This window comes from Lagopus leucura, unplaced genomic scaffold, assembly GCF_019238085.1.
Source record: "Lagopus leucura isolate 7727_CA_CO unplaced genomic scaffold, USGS_WTPT01 Super-Scaffold_650, whole genome shotgun sequence".
NCBI classification, from domain to species: Eukaryota; Metazoa; Chordata; class Aves; order Galliformes; family Phasianidae; genus Lagopus; species Lagopus leucura.
The window spans coordinates 168,724-192,900 of record NW_024962253.1 but is presented as its reverse complement, the minus strand read 5'-3'; the positions used below and the strand labels follow the sequence as shown (position 1 = coordinate 192,900).

At 41.4% G+C, this 24,177-nt stretch overlaps 1 protein-coding gene across 4 annotated transcripts in view; it reads left to right on the top strand.

Moving 5' to 3' along the window:
- UNC13B (unc-13 homolog B) overlaps window positions 1-24,177 on the top strand; it is a 203,271-nt gene that overhangs the window by 164,555 nt on the left and 14,539 nt on the right. For all 4 annotated transcript variants that reach the window (XR_006177289.1, XM_042862318.1, XM_042862317.1 and 1 more), the window contains exons 27-34: window positions 2,205-2,301; window positions 3,069-3,212; window positions 3,342-3,419; window positions 4,400-4,477; window positions 10,552-10,640; window positions 13,450-13,602; window positions 15,500-15,623; window positions 22,861-22,917. Coding sequence is in view for 3 of the 4 variants with exons in the window: in XM_042862318.1 (XP_042718252.1) it covers window positions 2,205-2,301; window positions 3,069-3,212; window positions 3,342-3,419; window positions 4,400-4,477; window positions 10,552-10,640; window positions 13,450-13,602; window positions 15,500-15,623; window positions 22,861-22,917 (820 nt within the window). In the remaining variant the exon portion in view is untranslated. The remainder of the gene's footprint in view (window positions 1-2,204; window positions 2,302-3,068; window positions 3,213-3,341; window positions 3,420-4,399; window positions 4,478-10,551; window positions 10,641-13,449; window positions 13,603-15,499; window positions 15,624-22,860; window positions 22,918-24,177) is intronic.

Sequence of the window (24,177 nt, the reverse complement as noted above, 5' to 3'; positions counted from 1 at the left end):
TGTCTAGACAATTTGGTAAGACTGTGCAGTTCATTTGATATGACAGTGTACGGTAGCCATAAAAATGTGCAGTGTCTATTCTCAACAAAGAACGGCCCTTTCTTATGGATATGGTGCAATCACCAAGGGTGAATGATAGCCAGGAAGTAGTTTCACTTCTCAGAAGCAAAATGGTGGCTTCTGTCACAGACAAGTAATCCTCTCTGTACACTGAGCTACGTGATGTGAAGCACCAACTGTCTCAGAGCTCTGAAAGTGGTAGAAGATGTGTTCTTGCTTCCTTCTAAACTGCCCAGTTCTCTTCAGAGGATTGATCTGTACCTTCAAAGTACACTATTGGAATTAAAAGCTGAATGTTGAAAGCACAAGAAAATTGCAGTAAGCTCCCACAAATACTGAAAAAGAGCTTAAACAGCCATTTAAAAGGAAGTTTTTGAAAAGATGGAAAGCTCATATGTCTGTGACATCATTGCACTGCTGCTGTCTCTGCTAATGGTGCTGCATGGACAGGTTGCTGTTGGTTGTAACTGTCTGTTACAATTTCCTGTATTAGCATTGATGTGCTTCATATTTCAAGGCGTAGAGAGTATTTAAGGGTATCTAGTATGCTGTGCTTATGAATTTGCTCTTGATCTCTCTCTCATGTCTGGCACATGCTTTCATGTTCTTTGCAAACTCGGCCCATAATTAGCACAATCTGTATGAAAACAGCAGCTTGTTTCGAGGAGGTTGTGCTCTGTGAAGCTCATGTTGCAATTTTTTGTATGGACTGAAATTATACATGGGCACTTTTTCCCTGTTTTGTGAATACTGTTTACTAATACTGGAAATTAAGATTTGCTTCCACTGCAGTAAGTTGGCAGTTGCACACTATCTGCCCTAGACAAATGTTTAAGCAAAGCCTTAAGTGCTGTATTGCTGAAACACAAGCAAGAAAAATCCTTCCCCTTGAACTATATGGATATATCCCACAGAGCAGAGAACAAATTGATGATGAACGCTAAAACCCCACTGCTGAAGATGCTTTGCACCTTCTCAAACAGTTGACAGTATTTTAACCAAGATTGTGTATAAGTCTCTTGTTAGTGGAATTTGTAATTCCAGATGCCAGTTCTCCCCAAGAAGTAAAAGCTTGTGTAAAACTTTACACAAAAAAGCTTTAAAGTGTAAAGCTTCTCTCCAAGATTCAGCAGTTTCAGTAGATTCCTGGACTGTGGTCCAACATTTAGCTTACATTTCCAAGTAAGGAGAAGGTAGAGACAAACATTATTGCCCTACTTGAAGAGCTGCCTGTCTCGGGGACTCATCCCTGCTCCAGGGCTGTCATCCCTGCATCCAAGGATGTCAGTGCTTCTGTATGAACCAGTTTGTTCGTCTGTAGAGAAAAAACAATAAAAACCTGCTAATAGGGCTGGCTAGCTTCCTGCAAGCCTTCTACACTTAGAGGTACTCTGAAGTATCCTCACAGGGCCATTAGCAGGCCAAAAAACAGGAAGATGTTCTAGAGAAGGCGTGGAGAAGAATATTTCTAGCCTTGATTTTCCCTCATGGCAGTCAAGAAATATATTTGTATCTGCAGATAAAGGGGTGGAAGGGCCCTGGAGAGGGGGCTTTTCTTCCACCTGTACTCATTTGTGTCTCTTGTGTGAAGGATGGCAGGCCCCAAATGGGCAGTAGGATGGTGCGTTTCCTTGTTGCCACACACAGGTTGCGGGTACAGACATCTTCCTTGTACTGTCTGGCATATGGGTGAAAGGAGAATAAAATGCAATAAAAGTGTTCTGAGAGGATAACAAGTTGAAGAAGTTCCTCATGAGGAAGGAAGAAGAAAAATAGGGAGAATGATGAAAAAGAAAAAAAGAAAGGTAGGGAGGAACAACAGTCTACAGAGGCTGGACTGTCTTCTGCGAGTCTGGTCCAGATAGTTTGTAGAAATAGGAGTGTTTTCAGGAACTTTAATGGTACATGCACACAACAATATTCAGAAAAGTGCCAGCAGCAAGCTTTCACAATGCTTGCTGAAAAAACACCTCTGTCTGTCAGTAAGCTAGGAAAGCAAGGAAGGGAAAGTACTATTCTGAGGGCATTTAGTTCATTTAAACACTTACTGAATGCTGCAGGGAAAGTCATGTCCCTCGCGTGAAGTTGGGTTGGAATGCTCTGTTTCTTGCTGTAGCTTACTGTCTCTCCTGTTTCTCCTGCAGGTGGTTTGAGCAGTTTGTGATGCAGTGGCTGGATGAAAATGAAGATGTTTCCTTAGAGTTCCTGCATGGTGCTCTGGAGAGAGATAAGAAAGATGGGGTATGTAGGTTGCTCTGTGTGAAGGATTCAGTGCTGCATACTCAAGTGCCCAGAACCAAATAACACTGTAAATTCAGTTATTATGCAAATGGAGAATGCAGCCCTTTTTGCATGCTGAACTACTGGGGAAACTTGTTGTTTGTAGGACTTTTCTATATAAGATGTTGTTTAATAGCAAGATGCGTTTCATTCATTTGTGTTTTGTTCTTTTCTGGTTAATCTGTCAACCAGTTGATTGGTGTTCTCTCTTCTCTTTGTATTTGTGAGATACATAATTGAAACAAAAGGCACACTGCATGTGCTTAGTCATGCAGTGGGAATGTAACCTTAATCCACAGACAGAGAATCTTAGTTTGCCAAGTATTCCCAATGGAGAACAAGAGCAATCCAGTTTTAGTGACTCTTGGCGATGTAGACTGTGATGCTAATATAGATATTCCCTTTATATCTTAAGAAAATGTAAAAAGAACTCTGTTTTCTTTTACTTTCCTTGTGAACTGACAGGCAAGCCGTGCATCTCAGCATCATGCTATGTTTCCTAATGCTTATCTTGTCATAGTTGATGAATGACAGTGAACTATGGCCCTAACAGAGTTGTCTGTTTTGCTTCTCTAGGCCTTTTCAAGAACTTTTGACTAATTCTGAGGGATTGGTGATTTTTGGTATAATTGTCTTGCCTCCAGTACTGCAGATGACAGAGACTCACATGAATTTGGTGTCTTTTGGATCTTTCCATTTGAGAGTGACTCTTTGTATTTCTGCTTTAGTTCCAGCAAACATCTGAGCACGCTCTATTCTCTTGCTCAGTGGTGGATGTCTTCACCCAACTAAATCAGAGCTTTGAGATCATTAAGAAGTTGGAGTGCCCAGACCCTGTCATTGTTGCTCATTATAATAGGAGGTTTGCTAAGGTAATACCCTCAACATCAGATGTTTGTCTACCCTTAGTGGATGCAAAACCGTATTGTCTTGGGTTTTGATTTTATTTCCTGGAGATCCCTTGTGTTGCTTAGAGGAGCATGCACACCTTGTCTTCACAGACTATTGGGAAAGTGCTGATGCAGTATGCTGACATCCTCTCCAAGAGCTTCCAGTCCTACTGTTCCAAGGAGAAACTGGTGAGTCATGCTGGATTTCACTTCCACTTACAGGAATCACATAATTGTTCTGATGAAAAAAGATTCATACTGGGTACTTGACCTCATTGACAGTGTAGCATTGCTTTTATCCTAAACATTTGTGGATTGAGTTCTGGCTTGGCTTTAAAGTAGAGTAAGGTGAAGGCGATCTGCAGAGTCACTTTAATTACTACTCTTCCTATCTGAGCCATACATCACAGAGGTGATAAAAAAAAGGAAAGGGGGGAAATGGAACAAGTCGCTCCCCAGATTTGGTACAGAGCAGCACTTATGGTTTACTGTTGCATTCATCCAAGTATCTTGCTGTGCAATCTGAAATTAAGTATAATTCAGAATATTAAATCAAACAAGCAACAAAGAATAAGCAAGTACTTGTCAACCCTGGACCTGTCCCATGGTGTGATTTCTACCTCACACACAGGCACTAGGGAATGTAACTGCAGAGGACAGGGCTATTGCTAAGGCTCCCTTGAGTGTTGCTCTCAGACTTGTATTGGCAGAACCCAGCTAAGCTTCAAAGTAGCTCTGGCTGACAGTTCCACTTTTGGGATTTACACCATTCAAGATAGTACAGTGCAGCATTAAGAGGCTGAAAGCAATACAGTTTGGACTCTAGTAGAGCTTGGCAGGAGCAGTGGAGGGAGTCCAACATTTTCCTGACAGGGATTTTTTATGAGCTTGTTCTGTCTGTGATAAAGCTAAGAGGGAAAATACAAAGGTGAAGAACTCCTTGATCTGGGGTTTCTGGAACTGACCATCTCATTTCAAACTACAGAAAATAGGGCTTTATTTTTTTTTAGGATTGAATGCTGAAAATTTTTCTGCTTTCCCTATTATTTCACTGTGAGAATCTGAGATTCGGTGGCACCTGAGGGAGGGTGCTAAGGCACAAACTGTACCATTGTTGAAAATATATTGGCACCCTGAGCCATGACAGACACCTGCTTTTGTCCCACCAGCCCTGCATCCTGATGAATAACATCCAGCAGCTGAGAGTGCAGCTAGAGAAGATGTTTGAAGCAATGGGTGGTAAGGAGGTAAGAGTGCTAAGAGACGGAGCATTACTCATTCTTACTGTGCTGCTAGTTAACAGGTTATTTGCATCATATTGTACATGCAGGCTGTAGTCATAAGGAGAGCCCTGTGACACCTGGCACTGTAGCAAGTATGAGGGGGACAGCCTGCCTGAGGACTCTTCTTCTAAATCTTTTGTAAGATGTAGGAGCAAATGTTTCAGGGCACAGAGCAGCACGGAGGAGGAAAGAACAGGGTATATACTGTGCTTATATGGGCTAAATGTGGGCATGGCTGGTGGTTTCACAACTCTAAAGACAGATATGTCTGAGAACTGTAGACATCAAGTCCTTTCCCATGGCATATAAATGTGGAATGGTACCTCTGGCATTAAATGTCCAATATCTAATGTATGCAGACAAACAAATCTATGAGTTCTGAACTGGTAGGATACTCAGATGTGTCCATGAATGTAAATACCTTTCTTAGTTTTTGTTCTTTGTTCTTGTACAGCCATTTGTACAGAAATGAGACTTTTCTCTTCTAAATCACTGTTTCTGCTATGATGTAATCAGTGTGTTTTGTTTTGTTTTCTTTTCTTTTTCATTGCTTTTCAAGACTCAGGAAGCTGAAGAAAAGGCTGCTGATTCTGATGTTAGGAAAAAATAGTTTTCAAAGCCTAAGTGCATTTTCTTTGGTTGTGTTGTGGTAGAATTGTGCTGTGAGCTGTATGCCAAGAGGAAAGTTCACTTTGCTGATGGGCAGCTCAGTTTTTGCTTGCATGCTGTTTCAAATCTTTCTGGTGTTTAGTGGCAGAATTCTAAGTTGCAGAAATCTCAGTAAAAAGATCTACCCCATGGTGCAAGGGAAACTGCTTTTATTCTTTCACATGTGATCTCAACAATCTTAATTTCTTACCTCTACATCAAGAAATAAAATTATATATGCTCCTCATTGCAATAACAATGGTAACTAAACACGTTTTTCTTCAGGAAAAAATAATGGAATTGGATGAAAAAAATGGAGAGGAACTCCAACTGTGAGTGATAAAACATGTAGGATAAAAACTGACAAACATGCTAGGGAGCTGTTTTTTGGAAGTGGCCTTTTTTCTTCTCCTTTCAAATGCTGCTTTCCACTTCATTAGGCTGCCACTGATTACCAGAAGCATCTTGTGCTGTGCTAGGTGCCTGAGTTGTTTGCTTTCCTTAGGGATTTTCCTCGTGGTGACTAAGTAGTGCTTTGCTTCTTGAGTTGAAATCTGCTAGATCCTTTGTTTTGAGGGAGTAAACAGATCTGCAGTTGGAGTAGTCCTTCTTCTGGTACAGATTGACCAGTGTCAACTGGTGAGACAACTGCTTTGGAAACGTAGCACGTCAACAAGCATGCTGTCGTTTTCTTGCTTCAGAGCTCACCTGTAGGCACCATGCAGTGTAATGGCATAACATGAAAGGGAAGTGCTTACTTGGTACTATCTCATGGAATTTGAGTCCTGAATACAGTGCCTTCCTATTCTTTTTTTTCTGCATGTGGGGAATATTTTTTTTGTCCTCACTTCTCATATTCTTTCCCAACCTGTACTGCTCAGAAGGTAAAAAACTGCAAACAATTGTCTCTTGGTTTCATATGTGACATCGTGTGATCCTGGAACATTACTAGTTGGGAAGGTCAGGACATCAGTGCATCAGAGACCTCTCTGCAGAATGTCTCTCTTTGTCTCTGCTTGAGATCCCAAGGAACATACACATACATTTTTAGTTCATAGGAAAAAGTATTTTAGATTACTTTTAGCATTCATCATTAATATTTTATTTCCTATCTGAGATCTGTTGATCTCACAGGATCAGAACAGCTTCAGTGTGGCTCAGAGGCATTCCATACATTCTTGATGCAGATTTTGGAAAGGCAGAATATATGGAGTTACAGTTTGCATAAAAAGCATAATAGGCAGTGGAATTGCAAATGAGTGCTGGGCAGAAACTGTACATAATTGTACATAAATAAAATTTGAAACTGGATTGTTCTTTGTTAAAATGGGCTGTATAGGTTCTTTGCTGTGTTTCTTGATCTTGGCCCCATTTATTTCTTCATACATTACCTACTGAAACCTGATGTGACCTGCATTTTCTAACCACCACTGTAGCTTTCCTAGAGGCTTGTGTCTGTACACTGTGATACTACAATAAGCTATTCTCATTTTGTTTGTGAGAAACTGCTTTCTATAGCCCATTATTTTCCTTCGGTTTTTTTTAAATTATGAACTCATAAGCACTGAAATTAAAAGCTTCTTATGTTTTCCCCACTGCTGGGTCTATACGTGCTGTGGAAACCTAGCTTAAAACATTTCTGCACTTTTCCCCTTGAAGTCAAGTGTACAGAGTGAATATTGGAGATGAGCACTGCCTAGGGAACCCAGAGCATTAGCTATCAAGAAGCAGCAGATTATCATCATGCAATTTTAATTTTCAGTTACAAGTTAAGCTGTACAATTAATGCTCTGGGAAACTCTCTTCTTAATGCTTAGCCAGTGTTACTCCACATTTTAAGTCCTAAGTTGCCTACCTGAATCATGAATTAGAGGAGAACTTAGAAACAGCCAAGGTTTTATAGGAAAGTTCTCAAAGGATTTATGGCACCTCCTGGTTGCTCCTCTTTACCCTCCCATGTGCCATAACTAAGGCCTCTCTACTGTTGAAAATCTTGCTTGGATGCAGCTCACCAGGCTTCTTACTCTTGAACTCTGTAGGAAAGAGGAGAGATGCTTGAAAGTTCAGTGCAGAAAATCCCTTTAGGGATGTCCAGCATGTACTTGCGCCCAGTTACCTCTGCAGAGAAGAGCTCCCATTGCTAGCTGGGGAGGCAGAACAGCAGTCAGTGACCTTAAACTGGAGCCAGACAAACCGTACAACCTGTGTAAGCCTAAAGTAGGAGTTCAGAGCAAGATTCTCTGCTTGCTGATTCATCAGACCAAAAGATATGACAGGCTCTCCTGCTTTAAGATGTAAATTGATTAACATCCACTGCATTCTAGAAAGAGAAAATTGTGTTTCTCCAACTGCAAAACACCCTTCCAATTCTGGCTGCTCATGCTTCATCACTGTGTGCAGAAACCAAGCAAGAATGAGTGGCATCTCATGGAGAATTTGGAAGCACATCAGAACAAATCTTGTGGGTTCAGTTTCATCCATAAAAGATCAACTTTAAATGAAGTTCTTAACAGTGTAAATATCACTTACCAAATAAGCAGATACCTTGAAGGTTCGAGCCTTGAATGTGCTCAGATGAGACTTTGAAGCCCAGGTCCTCAAATAGTCACAGAAAATGAAGAGATTCTGCTTTTTACTTAGAAATGTAGATACAGAGTTAATGCCTCCCTGTTTTGCTTGCTCCTCACCCTTCCATAACACACATTCAACTTCAACGTACAACCATGCAAATGGCAGCCTTTATTTCTAACAGACCTGGAGCATTTGCTTAGGGATCAGAAGCCACCTTGGCATTGGTACTCTCATATGTTTTGAGCAGAGAACTTTTTGTTAGCTTTCTTCCTCTGAATCATCTCCAGTACACCCACAGAATGGATATAGTAAGCCTGCTGAGTGATAGCTTCCAATAGAAATGATCTGGTCATGACGTAGTGATGTAGTGACCCAACTGCATAATACTGCTTCATGCTACCTGCCAGATCTATCATGCAGTCCAAGTGGAATTTCCTGCTATCAGTGGTAGCTGATATAGTTAGAATTCATTGGCTGAACAGCAGAATGGAGACTGTTCTATTTGAACGCTGCTATCACTGCTTCTCCATATTGGCAAAATTTGCAGTTACACCGTGTGCTACAGGGACTCTGTGACTGATATGTCATTTAATATGTGAAATCTACTTGCCCCTTTCTAATGGGCTTAAATCACTCAGTTAATTCTCTGATGTTTAATTTCAAGCCAAATCATGTTAATACTTAGGGATTAGCAAACAATAACATGCAGTATAGATTCTTTCTCCTTTTGTAGTAGCAATTGTTTGGAGCAAACAGGCATTCTAGAATGACAGCACCCTTGGTGACTGCTGAACCGGAATGTCTATCAGGACTTTGCTTCACAAGGGTAAGGTTGGGTGCCTGAAAGGTAAATTTGGCAAGCTGTCTTACCAGTTGCACCCAGAAAGCTGTGGGCTGTTAGTCTGGAGGAGAGGCCGTTTGTCACCACAGGTGATGGTGTTGTCCCCTTGGCAAAGCATTGCTTCAGCTCTCTCTTTTTGCAGTCCCAGATGTAGCACTTAACCTTTCTTCTGCCCTGAAGAAAACCAGATTACAATCAAGAAATATGATAGCAAGAAGAAGCTTGGAGATTGTTAAATTGCTGAGTCCAGGTCACATTTGGTAAAACAAGTCACAGATTGCATCACCAACAGATGCTGGTTTTGTTTTGTTATCCACGAGTTTGGCTGGAATAACTGATTGGCATGATGTTATCTTTAGTTTGCCTTTGTAATGAGGGAGCTCTAAAAATCATAGGGATACAAATTCACTTCAAAAAAGAAAAATAATCATGGCTAGCACCTAAAGTTCTAAGGCCCAAGCAATCTCTTGCTTGTTTTTCTCTGTTCTTCAGAACTCTGATCCAGGAGTTTCATTGCATAGTTTTAAGCATCTGATAGTTTTCCACGCCACCTTCCAAAGGAAAATGAACAGATCAGATTCTGTGTCCCCTAAGGCTTGTCTTTCCCTAACATAAGCTGAGAAATACAAAGAGTGCATCAGCACTGAGTACGGTAATGTGAGTTCCTGTCATGTTCAAGTCCTGCATATGTGAACGTAATGTAAAAATCTGAACTGATTTTTAGCCACTGTACTGGCATCTAGCCCATTACATTGGTAAACAGATAATCTGCTTTAGAGGTAGGAATGAATGCAAACATTTCTGGAAAGTTTTTCCTCTACAGTAAGAAGAGAAAACCTGTTTTACAAATCACTTTTTCAAGGCAAATGGTCTCAAAGCATTCATCATGGGGTGTTACGTGCACACACAGGTGGATTGGTCAGAATTGGCTGTTTCAAGGCTGGAGGGGTGACTACAGCTGGAGTACAGGGCACTGCTAAATGGAAAAACAGATGGCATTGGGCTGGTTATAAAGCAGCACGCTTTCCTTACAGCGTATGCAGCATCCATTTAGTGCTTGGGGTGCTTCTACATGTTTTTTTGGTCAAGTCCCTTCTGATTAGTTGCACTGAAAAAGTTGTCCAGATCTTTGTGAAAGTGGAGCTGCTTGTGCTCAAAAATTGTTAAGTGTGCAACTGTTATTGCTGTGATACTGTGGATTTTCAGAATAGCTGTGTCCAATCATCTGGGAGCAGTGGCTGGTTTAGTTTTAAGCTTGAATACTGACAGCAGGGCAGAAGGTGAAATAGTGTCTTTCAAGGCTACATGGAGAATTACTCAAGTAAATAGCATCCAGTCTAGACTTACAATGACTAAATGACCCATGAACCCAAGGTAACATGCAGTAGAATCATAGAATCATAGAATTGATCAGGTTGGAAAAGACACTAACGATCATCGAGTCCAACAACAACCTAACCATAGTACCCTAACAACCCCCCCTGCTAAAATTATGTTCCTGACCACCACGTCCAAACAGCTTTTAAACATATCCATGGATGGTGACTCAACCACCTCCCCAGGGAGCCTATTCCAGTGCTTAACAACCCTTTCTGTTTTTCCTCATATCCAACCTAAACCTCCCCTGGTGCAGCTTGAGGCCATAAATCAGTACTTGCTGATTTCTCAGCCTGCTTGCTCTGTTGGCCATGGGGAATGCAGATTCACTTTCTTAACTCTATGAATATCAGGAAGAGGATTATGAGAATGCTGGCGCCAGAGACAGCCCTTGCTGCTGTTTGGTTGGACAAGTATCTGTTGATGATTTTGTGGCTTCTTTAAGAGCAGGAGGCAGTGGAGGAAAGGATCCCAGCTGGTAAAGTCCAGTGTTGGTGGTTTACCTGCTTGTTAAGGGTGATCTCAGTAGGGAACAAGAGCAGTGTAAAGGAGAACAGACTGCCCTCTGGGCTCAAGCTAAGTGCCCTTCTTTCATACACAGCTGGATGCAGAAGCAAGCGACCATCTCAAAGAGCTCCAGGTGAAGCTGAACAACGTTTTGGATGAACTGAGTGCAGTGTTTGGTAACAGGTGAGTATAACAAGGTCCCTGCTCATGAAGCGCTCCTTTCTAGATCCTTCTCTAATCTCACTTAGTCAGATAAAGAACAGAAAAATTTATGTTGACCACATTGTATTTTTCCCATAAATTCATGGTCTTTTAAATACTGAGACCATATAAGAGAGTGAGGAATATCTTTGTAAGTCCCTCTTTTCTGTATTCCTATGCTAAGAAACAGAGTTCTCTCAACTGTAAAATGTATTTGAATTACACAGAAAGAATTTTTTTCTGTAAGCAGTGCTTGTCAGTAACAGAATTGTCTGCTCTTTTATTGCTTGGAAAGCTGTTTTCAACTTAGCATTTATGAAGAGCATTCTTGTTTAAATGTTCTGCTCTACATGCATGAAACAGCTCACTGATTTCTGATTGTTAAATGAGTATTGAATACAAAGGGAAAAGGTTTAGAATTTGAGACTGACTCGTTGCAGTGTTTCAGTGAACTGCTGGAGTAATAGATGGCAATTAAATTTTACTTCAAATCATGATGCATTTTACCTGAGGATGAAAATGTGCTTGAATTTATAATATAAATTTTGGAGTGGGCCATAAAAATGTCAGTTAAACTGAATCTAGAATTACAGGTTTCCCAACTGATCTTCAAAAGCAACCGTTTCTCCTGATAAACCCCATTAATTTCATGTTGTGCTGTATAACAAGATTAATACAGGCACATACAGTCAATAGCAGAAACTTGGGTAAGGGAAATAAGGCAAATTGTACCAAGCTGGCTTCTTACAGGCTACGGATTTGCAGTACTTAGGACCAAAAATCGTGGTAGGATTTGTCAGCCTTTATCTGGATTTGAGCAGACAGAGCTAATGGGGAGTTCCCATTGCCAGTAACGGATGGTATAGCAAGAAATGGAGAGATCTGAGTAGTAACTGAGTTGAATCGATAAGATTCATAATTAGGTGGAGGATGAGTGAGAAATCTTCATTAGGGGTTGAGTTTTAGTATCTGAAACCTGTCTCCATGGTGTCATTGCTACAAGACAATTAGGGTACCATCTTGACATTTGCAAATATGATTTAAAGAGATTATTCAGCATCAGCATACATACCATAGAGAGTTTGAGAGATGTGCCAGCAAGAGATTAACCAGTCACACAGCTCAGATGCTTCACTTATTCCATAGCAGTAATAGGGAATGAAAAGCGAAGCTGCAGTGCACTACATAAGCAGGAGCTTCTGATGTAAATGTGGGAGGTAAGACAGATATGCACGATATTCTATACCTAGCTGTAAACATCTGCTCCTACAACACTGTGCAACCTGACACTGAAGATCTTACCATGCTTCATCTGCGTGCGCTAATTGCACCTGCTGGGAAAGCAGCATGTATCTGGAGCACCTTGCCACCTTTGTGCTGAGAGAGGGCTATGTCTACAAACAGAAGCATTTTGTGTTTTAAAGGATTTCAACAGAGAAGGGGAAACTTGAAAGGGCTCATGCTTCATGCAAGGCTAGCTGCTGTTTTGTTCTTGGAAGTGACAGGAGTGAGGAAAGGAATTCCTGCGGGAGTGGGGGAGCAGAGGGCCCTGTCTGACTGCAGAGGTTAGGCTGGTTTAACTCTCTGCTGCCAAGGGCTCCTGTCAACCTGTATGTGTGCAAGAGCTTCAGGTAAACCGTTGCCACAGTGACTGTTTCACCATTTTTTGTAATTGGTGATAATTTTGCCCCACATTAACTTTTACTTTTGAAAAGAATCATTTTTAATTCCCTGACAGGGGGCTTGCAGTGTCTTCAAGCAAGGGTTTCACAGCCAGTGTGCTGTTTGGAAGAACTGTGGTATGAGATTACCCTGCAACAGAATAAGGACTGCCAGCAGTACAGGGGATTGTTGGTACTGTTGTATTTGATGTGGCTTACTCTTCTGGTTAAGCTGTTGTAGCCACAACTGGTTGCTGCAAGCTCCTGTCTGTTAGAGAAGGAAAGATGGAAGGGGAGGCTGCATGCAGAGAACACGCCATCAGTCTGGAATTGCTCCAGGGAGATAAAGGTTGGAAGTGAAGCAGAAATGCCACAAGACTGGAGAGTGGCACTGCAGGAAAAGGAAGAGGTGATGGGCTGGGAAGGAAGGTTAGAGCCACATGGCAGAGGGAGTTTTATGCTGGGACCCAATACATGGGTGCCCTAATGAGTCACACAAGAGTTCGTGCCACTTACATAAAGCAGGTGTTTCTGCTCTTAAATCTTTGCCTGAGCTACTAGCACTGGTTTCTCCTCCTTGATGCAAGCTTCTGTGCCTTTAGTGGATAACTAAATGTCATGTCTGTGGTTAGAAATTGTTCTTTAAAATGTCATAGTGTTTCCTTTTATTCTCTGAGTGGATATGTTGATGGTTCTGTTGTGCTATTCATCATATTTAACCACTGTATTATTTCATTTTGAACCTCTTCTGTGCAGTAAAAGATAGAAAGGTAGCTGTGCTTTATGTATGCCTCTTGCATGTCGATGAGCACAGCGTGCTCATTGTGCAACTGAGCCCCACATCCCAGTTTGACATTTTGGTATAACACAGCCTGTATGGCAGCGGACTGGTTTCCATCAGTACCTGCTTTCAGGCTGTCTCTGTGATCTTCAAGACTTTGGATGGGTCATGAGGAACTGGATAGCATGCCTCTTGGCAACAGATATTAGTAAGTAAATAAAGAGCAGATCTCAGGGAGGAAGAGTGTATAACTGAGTGCCTAGCTTATGGACTTGTAATATTTTCCTTTATGTACCAGTGGCAAGATCTGCTATTGATAATCTTGGTTTTGCTTCTCTTACCTGCCCAGCTTTCAGGCTCGTATTGATGAATGTGTCAAGCAGATGTCTGATATCCTCTGTCAAGTGAAAGGGACAGGAAATGTTCCTGCAAATGCCAGAAACACGGTTGCACAAGATGCAGATAATGTCCTGAGGCCATTAATGGATTTCCTGGATGGAAAGTGAGTGCTCAGATACATGTTACATATACATTGCATCAGATTGGGAATGCGGTGGGGGAAGGAAGAATAGCTCCACGTTCTTGAGCTGCTCTTGAGTTGTCCAGCCTGTGAATTCTCAGGAAAGATTAATGGTTTTTCTTCCCATATCTGTCTTTTTCTCATGCCATGGATAATCTCTTCAATCTACATTCAGTGCCATATCTCACCCTCATTTCCCTTTTTCCCTCTGGCAGTTATAGCAATCAGCAAAATGCACTGCTGATCAGGTAGTGGAAAAGACTGGTGCACACCATAAACTCTACATGTATCTCCTATACAAACTACTCTAAAGCCAATTAGCAAGCATGCTGCAATGCTTACTGGATATATACACAGCCTGTTATTCAATAGCCAGTGCTGTTCTGACTATAAAATACACTTCTGAGCTAGGTGATGTACACAAGCTTTCTGCAGATCAAGCTTGACTCAGATGAACTGTAGATCCATTGCTTTAATTAACTGTTGCCATTAACACAATGCAACATTATTCAGTTGTTCAGGGACTTTCTGTTGCTATCTGCACATAATTCTTAACAGCTCTAAGTCCACCAAAGGATATTTTTTCTCTTAGTATGAAGTTAAACTTCCTGTTGTTGCACAGCAGTTCTTTATTTTGAAAGGTGTGGCCTGATATTTTCCTATCAAATGCTGTGAGAGAAATGAAAACCTACACGTTTAAAATAATAAGTTTGTTGTTTTTTTAATTCATCATCTCATCTTTTTTTTTTTCTTTTCTTTTTTTGTTACCATGTGGTAAGTGACCCTTTGCAGCAAGCATTTATCTAGGAGCCCTCTCTTTTGAGCATTTTCCCTGTATGCCTTCACTGATCCTCAGCAGATGCCTTCCTTTGAATCAGAGGAAGCTTAGGGTGCTACAGACTTTTCATATAACCATGGCACAAGTCATAGTCTAAGCCTAGAGTATATTCTTCCCTGTTCTGTAGAAGGAAAATCATTTTTTTTGCCTCCAGCATCCTACCCACATCAATCTTATTCCTATTCGGTTTCACTCGTTTACAAACTGGCTGTGGGTAAAATAGGAAATCTATGTTACATTCTGTAGAAGAGCTGGCTACCATCTGTGCACTGTTAGTGGCTGCAGAGTTCCTTTATAGCTCTCCCAGTGTGGTTACAAAATGCCATTGGAAGTGATTGTTGGGCTTCAAAGAAAATCTTATGTTTCTTGGCCTTTTTGGTAGCCTGCACAGTAGTAAAGGAGGAATCCACAGAGAGATAAAGCATTCTGCTTTATATGAAAGATAATAAACATATGGTAGGTGATTGCTGATGAATCCAGTTGCAACAATATTTAGATTAGTCCTGTCATTGCTCTGAGGTGGTTTTCATTTAAGGACTTCAACTGCTATCAAAGACAGAAACTTCTGCAGTAACGGTGCATAATAGTACGGGCAGTATTCATTCAGTTATTCAATAAGGATCGTAATAATGAACCCATGAAGATATAAACCCATTATTTCGTATCTGTATATTTTTTTTCCTTTTTACTCTGTAAGCCCCACGCAGCAGGAAGTTCCTTAAGAGGAATCAGCTTGGTTGTGCCTGTTATGGATGAGAGTATTCCAAATAACAATTTAGTGATATCCTGCATAATCTCCAGGTCCATAAACAGAAATTGCTAAGATCAAAGATGTCAGTAATCCCAATGGCTTTAGCCCTAGAGCTCCAAGAACGAAGGCATACTGTACTTTATGAAAAAGGAAGACTTTTTTTTTATTTACCTCTAGAGCAATTGTTATGAAAAACTGCATTGGGTGGGACATTGGTTCTCCCATACACATCTCCTTATACCTTGGAAATTGCATTTTGAATTTACTCATTTCTTGCTCTCTCCCCGCAGCCTGACACTGTTTGCAACTGTGTGTGAAAAGACAGTGCTAAAACGGGTGCTGAAAGAGCTCTGGAGGGTGGTAATGAATACCATGGAGAAGCTGATTGTGCTGCCTCCTCTTACAGACCATACGGTAAAGCATTTTCTCCTTCCTGACTCATAGCAGAAAGTGTTGCCATTCCCCATGTAACTCAGCTCCTTGCCTAATGAGTCATCTGTCCAGGTAAATTTGTCTGCACGGAGACTGCTCTAGGATGGAAAAACTCATCTATTAAAGTAAGAGAGCAGCTCTATTTATAGTGGGTTAGCAAGATACAGAGCACACTATAGAAAGAAAAAACAGAAAAACAATTCAATATCCATGATCTAACAGGAGTCGCCAATTATATCAACTCACATTGATTTGTAGTCCCTTAGAGAAAACTGTGTAAGAGGGCTTATTTGGCAGTTAGTGTTGGCTTCATAGCATTAGAACAATGCCTGTAAACACTTTGCCTAATTATTGTCATGCATTGGTCAGGTGTTCCTCTGCATAAAAGTGGTTAATTTAGCATTGTTTTTTAATTACATCTTCCATGGTGCTTTAACATCAGTATGGGCTGGCATGGTTTCTCTATCTCTGAAGTTGGGGAACTGGAAGTGTGTCCAGTTTTCCTTCAGAGCGGTCTTTTATATAATTGTTCAGCTGTGTGGACGTGCTGAATGAATGTGTGTCATTAATGTGGGGACGTTTTTTAGCAATGAAGGATTAACCTCTTTCCCAATTCTGAGAAGCCACAGCAATCGATTAAATGTCAGTCATGCACACCCAGCTGCTCTGGAGATGACACTCAGTTGTAGGCAGTGTAAAGTTTGAACCATAACCTCATTATCTGGAAATGATCCAGGACTTCTTTTCATCTGTTTTGGAGAGAACTTGTGGTCTGTGACTAATTAACGCTAATTTATTTCATCCCAGTAGTGAATAGAACAATAGTGGTTTTCACTATTTAGCAGTTGCCTAAATAATTTGAGTGAATTTCTTGGGTTGCAGCATGTAGATTAATGATGCAAACCTGCAACTTGCAGTAAGGATGTTTTGCTCTGAGAGCACCGTTGCGTCTGGCCTCGATGATGATGAGTTTAAACAGAACCACCGGGATACGGTTCTGTCATCCTTGCTAAGCACAAAATCAGTGTGAGGCATAAATTTGCTAAAGACTGCTCCGAGCTCAGGTTAGGAGTGATCATCTGTTTTTCTTTTCAATCCAGAAGGGAAGAAAAAATGATTAAGAAGATGAAATTTGTTTCTTTCTGTTGAACTGCTTTAAGAAGCAGTCTTTAGAGGGGATGGGGTCTCAGCAATGTAACTCATTCTCCTCCCAGCCCTCGGCAGGAGAAAGTCCTGATGATACCTCTGTATGTTCAGTAGACCCCTGGTTTCGGGCTCCTCCAAGAACATTTCCACAGACCTTAAGTGGAGAGGATGTTCGTGATTGAAAGAGTCCCTTTTCTGGAATATTTAATTTCTCTCTTTTCTGTAAACTTGCTAGAGATGTGATATGTTTCTGATGGTGGTCACGGAAGGCATTCTCAGGTAGAAGGTCCTCTACACACTGCAGTATCTCTAACTTTGCGTGAGTCTGTCACTGCAAGGTGCTTTAGTGCCTGCTATTCTCCAGTCCTATCTGTTCCATGTAAATTAGTTTAGCATGGGGAAGATAACCTGATCTTTTCCCTTCCACTCTGAGCTGCTTTTGAAAGATTTTCTGTAGGGTGGGGCTCAGATGAGACAGCATGCAGCTACTGTGTGTGAGTGATGCAGTGCAGATAGGGCACTTGGTAGCCTGGCACTGATGGACTGAGATGGCAGGTGCCTTAATGACTCTCAGATGACTGGCTTCTGCCTCTCTGGGTATTGACTGGTGGTGTGTTGTGAGATTAGTAGCAACATGATCGCCTGTAATTCACGGAGCACTTCATGCCTCGCTTGTTTTAAGTAAAGATCAACATTTAATTAAACACTCTCTGTCTTGGGTGAGTGGATATGCAAACATAGCTATCTGGGAATCCTGATTTTGAAGTTCAGCACACAGCTCTTGGGGATATTAACAGATTAGAGTTATATTTCTTTCTCTCTCCCTTGGAACAAAGCGATAGTTTCATCAGTGACTGGTCAGGTCAATGAGGAGTTGCTTAATTCACACACAAATGATTCCTCCAAAGCCTGCCTTTATTTACTTCACACGGCACATTGTGGCCGTTCATGTGACACTCCACTGCTCGCTCCTGCTGTGCTTTTCCCAACTCGTCAGACTTTTCTTCACTAAATGAATACATGGTGCAGGATAAAAACAAATTTTCCTTAAGCTGCAGACAGATTTTACATATGACTTCCAAACTGACTGTTCTTTAGGTTTCCCTGTGAATAGTCCAAAGCGATTCTTGGAGGAGAGTGTAGAGCTTTTTAAGAGCTTTTCTGAGACTTTCTAAGCTTGTATTAGTTTAAATCAAACCTCTCCCTTGTGCTTGCTAGGTTCAAAAGAATCCAGGGCTGTCTTGGTGGGGAGAAAAAGCTTTCTTAGCCTTCAGTAAAATGATGGTCAGTGACCTGCACATGTATTCAGACCTTTGTACCTAGAGGATGTTATTTCCTCTTCTTCATTTCCTCTTTTAAACCTATTCCCTCAGTGTTTAGTATGCTGTGGCACCTAAAAAAGTCCGATTTCTGATAGGTTGGTGAAGCTTTTTAAATGAACTTAAATGCTGCTAACAAAGGGGCAGGTCTCATTGTTGCTGAATATAGAAGATAAAAGATTTAAGAAAGGAATGTACAATGTCAGATAAAACTTCCTTGCATTAATGTGTCTCAGAAAATAAGCCCGAGTAATGATACGTTTTCCAAGAAAGGACTGAAATTCAAAAGACAGTAGGCTTTTGTTTCCTAACTTTGTCAACGGAGCAGTAGCAGACCTACAGTGTGATAGTTGGAGTCTCTGGGAATATAAATCAGTACAGTTCCTTTGGCTTCTAGCAATTAGGCTTGAATCAGCTGATGATCTCTTTCCAAATGCTTTTACTGGGGAAAAAAAACACAGATCTTTAACAGGAAATTCAAAATCTCCATGTTGCAGACTGTGGACCTGTTTCAGATTTCCAAAAAAGTTTAGGAAGGTAAAATTAATGATGCAGAAAGGACCTGGAAAACTGATGCTGTCCAAGGTCTGTCCTCTTTCCAGCTGTGTTTGTCAAAAGCTAAGCAGAAGCAATTCATAGGAGTCTTAATTATCCCTCGTCTTCTGTCCTTGACATTTGAATCAATCCTGTTGTGAGCAGTTTCTCTCAAAAGTACACAATATCTAAGCATAGTCGCCTCATTTCCCTATAGCTGCACCTGGAATAAATGCTGTCTGTAAAACTTTGCAATATGTTTTCCATGAATAACTAATAACTTCTTGAGCGTCTTGTTTACAAGAATACCACTTGGCAGAGAAAGCAGCTGTCCAGTTTTTCATTAGGCTTTTCCAGCACTGATGACAAACGGCACGGCAGTAAAATAACTTCTCCTTGCAGACACATTGACAGAGATTGGCACTGATTGATGAGGATTAGCAAAATGGGCAAGAAGCGCCGCAAAGCAGTTATCTGAGCAGCTTTGTTCCTTGAAGCGTATCGCGTCACTGGGTATTGCTCAGTGTTACTGACCTGCCCTCTTTTGAAGCCTGCAGCAGGCAGGCTACGTGCCTAGGCTAGTTAATGTTGCTGAAATATATATATGAAGATTAAGAATCCAATGAAAACTGGAAAGACTGGATCAAGAAATGTTAACATTAGTGTATCTTGGAGCTACTTCATTTTTTCAAAGTCCGGGTTGTAAAAAAAAAAAAAAAAAAAAAAAAGCAATTGTTAATTGTTTTTCTGGTTGGTCCCCAGTCTTCAATACCTTGAGTTTTAATACCACAAGCCTTATGATCAGTCTCACTGAATAGCTGATGTGTCTGACAGCATTCAATACTGGGTACCAAAACACTGTTTGAAGCTGTGTCCCTTGGATAATCTGGTGTGTCCCAAAGTGAAGTCTCTGTGTCTCTCTGAATGCAGTTATGTCCTATTTTCCTTGTTGGAAATACAGAAAAATTTGAGAGTTGTTTTTAGAATTCCTGTAAGGTACTGGCATCAAGTTAAGCTCCTTGTCTAATTTCAAAAGCTTTCACTTATGGATGCATTAGCCATCCTTGCCTACATCTTTTTCCCTTAAGAGTTATGAATTTAATCAGTTACCAAGAGCTTCTGTTTAGCTATAAAGTCAATAATGTTCACTCTGTATTGATTTCTATTCAAACATAAAAGGCTGATGATCAGTGAGGGCCAGGTGAGGGTTATGGTGAGAGCAATTTAATAGGGTGTCTGAATTCAGGTCACGGAATCACAGAGTTTGAGCAATTTCAGAAGGTGGCAAAACTAAAGAAAAAAGCATCTCATTTAGAAATTCAATTCTAGACTGTTGTAAAGAGAAGAGGGTGTCCAGTGTCCCTAGAGCAGAGCTCAGTTTCCCTTTATTACTGCTGTAAGCTGCTCATGCTTTTCTTCTGTACAAAGATACCTGCTCTTTCCACTGGCAGATGTGAAGGTTTTTTGCTCAGGGGAACGCATCAGTGAGGCTGATCTTAAGTTCAATCCAAAGGAAAAAAAAAATACTTTTAACAGTCATTTTTGCAACAGAACCTAATTCCTGCTCCACAGAGCACTGAGTTAAAAGGCATCAAATGTATACTGAAGAAGTCATCAACTGCGAAGGCAAACTGGTTGGCATAAACAGGCACAAAGGGCCATGTAATAATTCTGGTCTTGCATCTTGCTGAGTTTAAATTCCAGGGATATGGGATGAGCAGTGTTCACGTCAGTTGTGGTTAAGTGAAGGGTGAAAGATTATTGAGATAAAAAAGGATAGCAGAGGAGAGAGAAGAAGGACTGTAGAATGGAGAACTGCATTTACTGGAGACCTTTGGGTAATTGTGGTCCATAGAGAGCCAGCAGACCCCAGAGATGAGCTTTGTATTCTCTGAATGCTTTCCCAAGCAGAAACATCCAACTGTGTACAAAGTGCTACCCAACAATGTGTCTGATTGTCCCTGAAATCTTATTTCTGGCATTCAGCTGGGAAACCCCCAGGTGATACCTCTGACAACATTTATATGTATCACAGAATCACAGAATGGCCTGGGTTGGAAGGGACCTCAAGGATTACGAATCTCCAACCCTCCTGCCACAGGCAGGGCCACCAACCTCCCCGTTTAATACCAGACCAGGCTGCCCAGGGCCCCATCCAATCTGGCCTTGAACACCTCCAGGGACGGGGCATCCACAGCCTCTCTGGGCAGCCTGTTCCAGCACTTCACCACTCTCTCTGTAAAGAACTTCCCCTGACATCCAACCTAAATTCTTCCCTCCCTCAACTTAAAACCATTTCCCCTTGTCCTGCAGTTATCTACCCTTTCAAAGAGTTGTTTCCCCTCCTGTTTGCAGGCTCCCTTCAGGTACTGAAAGGCTGCAATGAGGTCACCCTGCAGCCTTCTTTTCTCCAGGCTGAACAAGCCCAGCTCCCTCAGCCTGTCTTCGTAGGGGAGGTGCTCCAGCCCCTGATCATCTGTGTGGCTCTCCTCTGGACCTCTCCAACAGCTCTCTGTCTTTCTTGTACTGGGGGCTCCAGACCTGGACACAGTACTCCAGATGGAACCTCACAAGAGCAGAGTAAAGAGGGACAGTCACCCCCCTGTCCTTGCTGGCCACCCCTCTTCTGATGGAGCCCAGGATAACACTTGCTTTCCAAGCTGTAATCACACCCTGCTAGCTCATGTTGAGGACCTGTTGACCCCCAGGTCCTTCTCTGCAGGGCTGCTCTCAAGGACTGCTCCTTCCAGTCTGTATGGATGCCTGGGATTCCTCCGGCCCAAGTGCAAAACCTTGCTCTTTGCTGTGTTGAACCTCATTAAATTCACCCAGGCCCACCTTTCCAGCCTGTCGAGGGCCCTCTAAGTGACATCCCTTCCTTCCACCGTGCCAACCCCACCACTCAGCTTGGTGTCATCAGCAAACTTGCTGAGGGTGCACTCAATTTCATCATCAGTGTCAGTGATAAAGACGTTAAGAGCACCAGTCCCAAGACAGACCACTTTTAATGTACTTTTAATGGTAGCCTCTAATAACTCATTACAAGCTGAGGAGAGCCAAAGATTGTCACTGAGAGATCTCCCCTGACATACCTCAGGCTTTTCTGAGACAGATAATGAAAGTGACATTAAAGAAGGAAAGAGCCTGTAGCTTCATGGGGAAGCCCAAATCTTGCTAGCCACAGAGGGCTGAAATGGAGAAGAAAGTTTCACGATATGATGGATACACAATTAATGGCCTGAGTTACAGTAGGCTAGGGTTTTATTCTGAATGAAGAAATGGGCAGCTGTGACATTAGAAAAAGGCAGATCAATGAAAGAGATCAAAATGGAAGAAAATAAATCTCAGTGAACCTCGTAAAACATGTCTGGGAAGGAGGCTAGAGAATTAGTTTGATTGCTTTTGTCTTTCTCATTTCATACTGGGCTTAAGTTCCCAGGCAAAAGAGGTATTTATTATACAGCAGAGAAATGTTGTGATGGTGGAAAGGAAAAATATTTCTATTGTAACTATTGCAGGGAAAATATTTCAAAGCTTTATTTTATCAATGTGTAAATGACTAAAAGCAAAATTTCCTGTCTTTGGGATTTATCATCATTTTTTGTTTCTTCATTGGTCATACAATATCAGTAAGCCACAGTGGGGAAGAAGAGCCATTGCCAGTTTTTGACATATGAAGGAGGTGCTGTAACATATACTCTGTTTGCCTCATCTGGAAACTGTTCAGATCTAGTTTTGCTTCTGACCTGATACATTCTTAACCCCTTTCATCACTGATTGGGCTGCACTTTCCTAGAGAGATTGTCATCAATTGTATATCACTGCTTAAACTGATGTTGCGCAGTGCTTATCTACATGTATTTAGATGACTTGAACTCTAGAGGAGTGCCTGGAGGTAAAGCCAGTACACTGCCTTCCCTAAAACCAGTGAAGCCCTGTGCAATAGGGTGCATCCTATTTAAATGTATGGCTGCTGAAGCAAGAGTAAGCCAGTTAGCAGAATGTTGTGCTCTGATGTAGATCTGGATTTGGCATCTGCAGAAATGCCAGGTCTTATACTAGATAATATAATAACAAGAAGGATTGTTGAGATAGGCCTTGGGGTTGTTATGTAAAGTTCTGTCTGGGAACTGGTTTGACTTGCTTAAAGAAAAAGTATGCAAATCTTGTGTATAATGTTTTTTTCCCTCCTTTTTTTTCCTACCTTCTTGCAATCATAGGGCACACAGTTGATTTTCAGTGCTGCTAAAGAGCTGGGACACTTGTCAAAGTTGAAGGTATTGTGTGTGGTCTGTGTTAATGTCGTTGTGTTTGAGCATGGAAGTGTAGTAGTGAGTAGCATGGCTTGTGCTTCCAGTGGTTTGTGGCTGAACACACTTACAGAGAAATGCTTTCTTCTAAATGCCTTAAATGTTCATTTAAATACATCCTGCTAACATTAGCATCGTGTTTATATTAACTGCTCAATTTTATTCTGCGTTTAATAGTAAAGTAGTTTATCTCTTACAGGCAGAGGTCAATTTGATTTATCTATTCAAAATGGAAAAAAGTAGAGATTTTGATATCTAACCAGTTCCTCTATGTCTCTTGTGTAAAAGGGAGTCCCTTGTATGATCCTGATAATGAGCTATCAGTAGGAAAGATACTTGCGGTAGCTATTGATGAATTATATACAAAAATAACTGTTCCTTATGGAACAGAGCCTGTGTCTGTAAATTCTATCTGTGTGGGCTCTCTTTACAGGCAAATGGCAGTTAGCATGAAGGCTGTGTTGATGTGTTTTGACACCGCATGATGTGACAGTGCATGGCACGAGCATTACTAAGTGCACGCCACCTCATTGCAAGCCATTGCCAGTGGTCACAACAGGAGTGGTATGAAATCAGCGATGCCTTACAAGAATCTATTTGTCGTGTGCTGTGGTTTGACTTGTGCTATGAAGCAGATACGGTGCAAGAGAAAGTCTAAATCTCAAGTCACTGCTCACAGACTATGCAGATAGGAAGATGACAGTGTCTTGGAGGGTGATCAGGAAGAACTTCCCATGGCGAGAGCATTCTTCTAAGTGATCAGTGCAGTTCCAAAATGCATTCATCTCTTCCCATTGTGTTTTGTCTCATGCCTTTATTACATGCCTTTATTACATTAGCTTTTATTTAACTATCTATTTCCCTAGCCCAGCAGTCACATTGTATGTGTTTGTGATTCAGGACAGTACGCAGTTCATTTAAGGTAGTGCTTATTAGAAGTCCTAGGAAAGATCTGGACATGCATGTCTCATTACACAGAATCACAGAGTTGTAGGGGTAGGAAGGGACCTCTGGAGATCATGTAGTCTCCTTCTACAGCAGGAGCCTACAAATTGCACAGGTAAGCATCCTGGCAGGTTTTGAATATCTCCAAAAAAGGAGATTCCACAACCTCCCTGGACAGTCTATTCCAGTGCTCTGTAACCTCCAAAGTAAGAAGTTAGATTGGTTAGAAGTTTGGAGAGAATTCTTTTCTCGGAGAGCAGCAGTGAGGCACAGGTGCTGCTG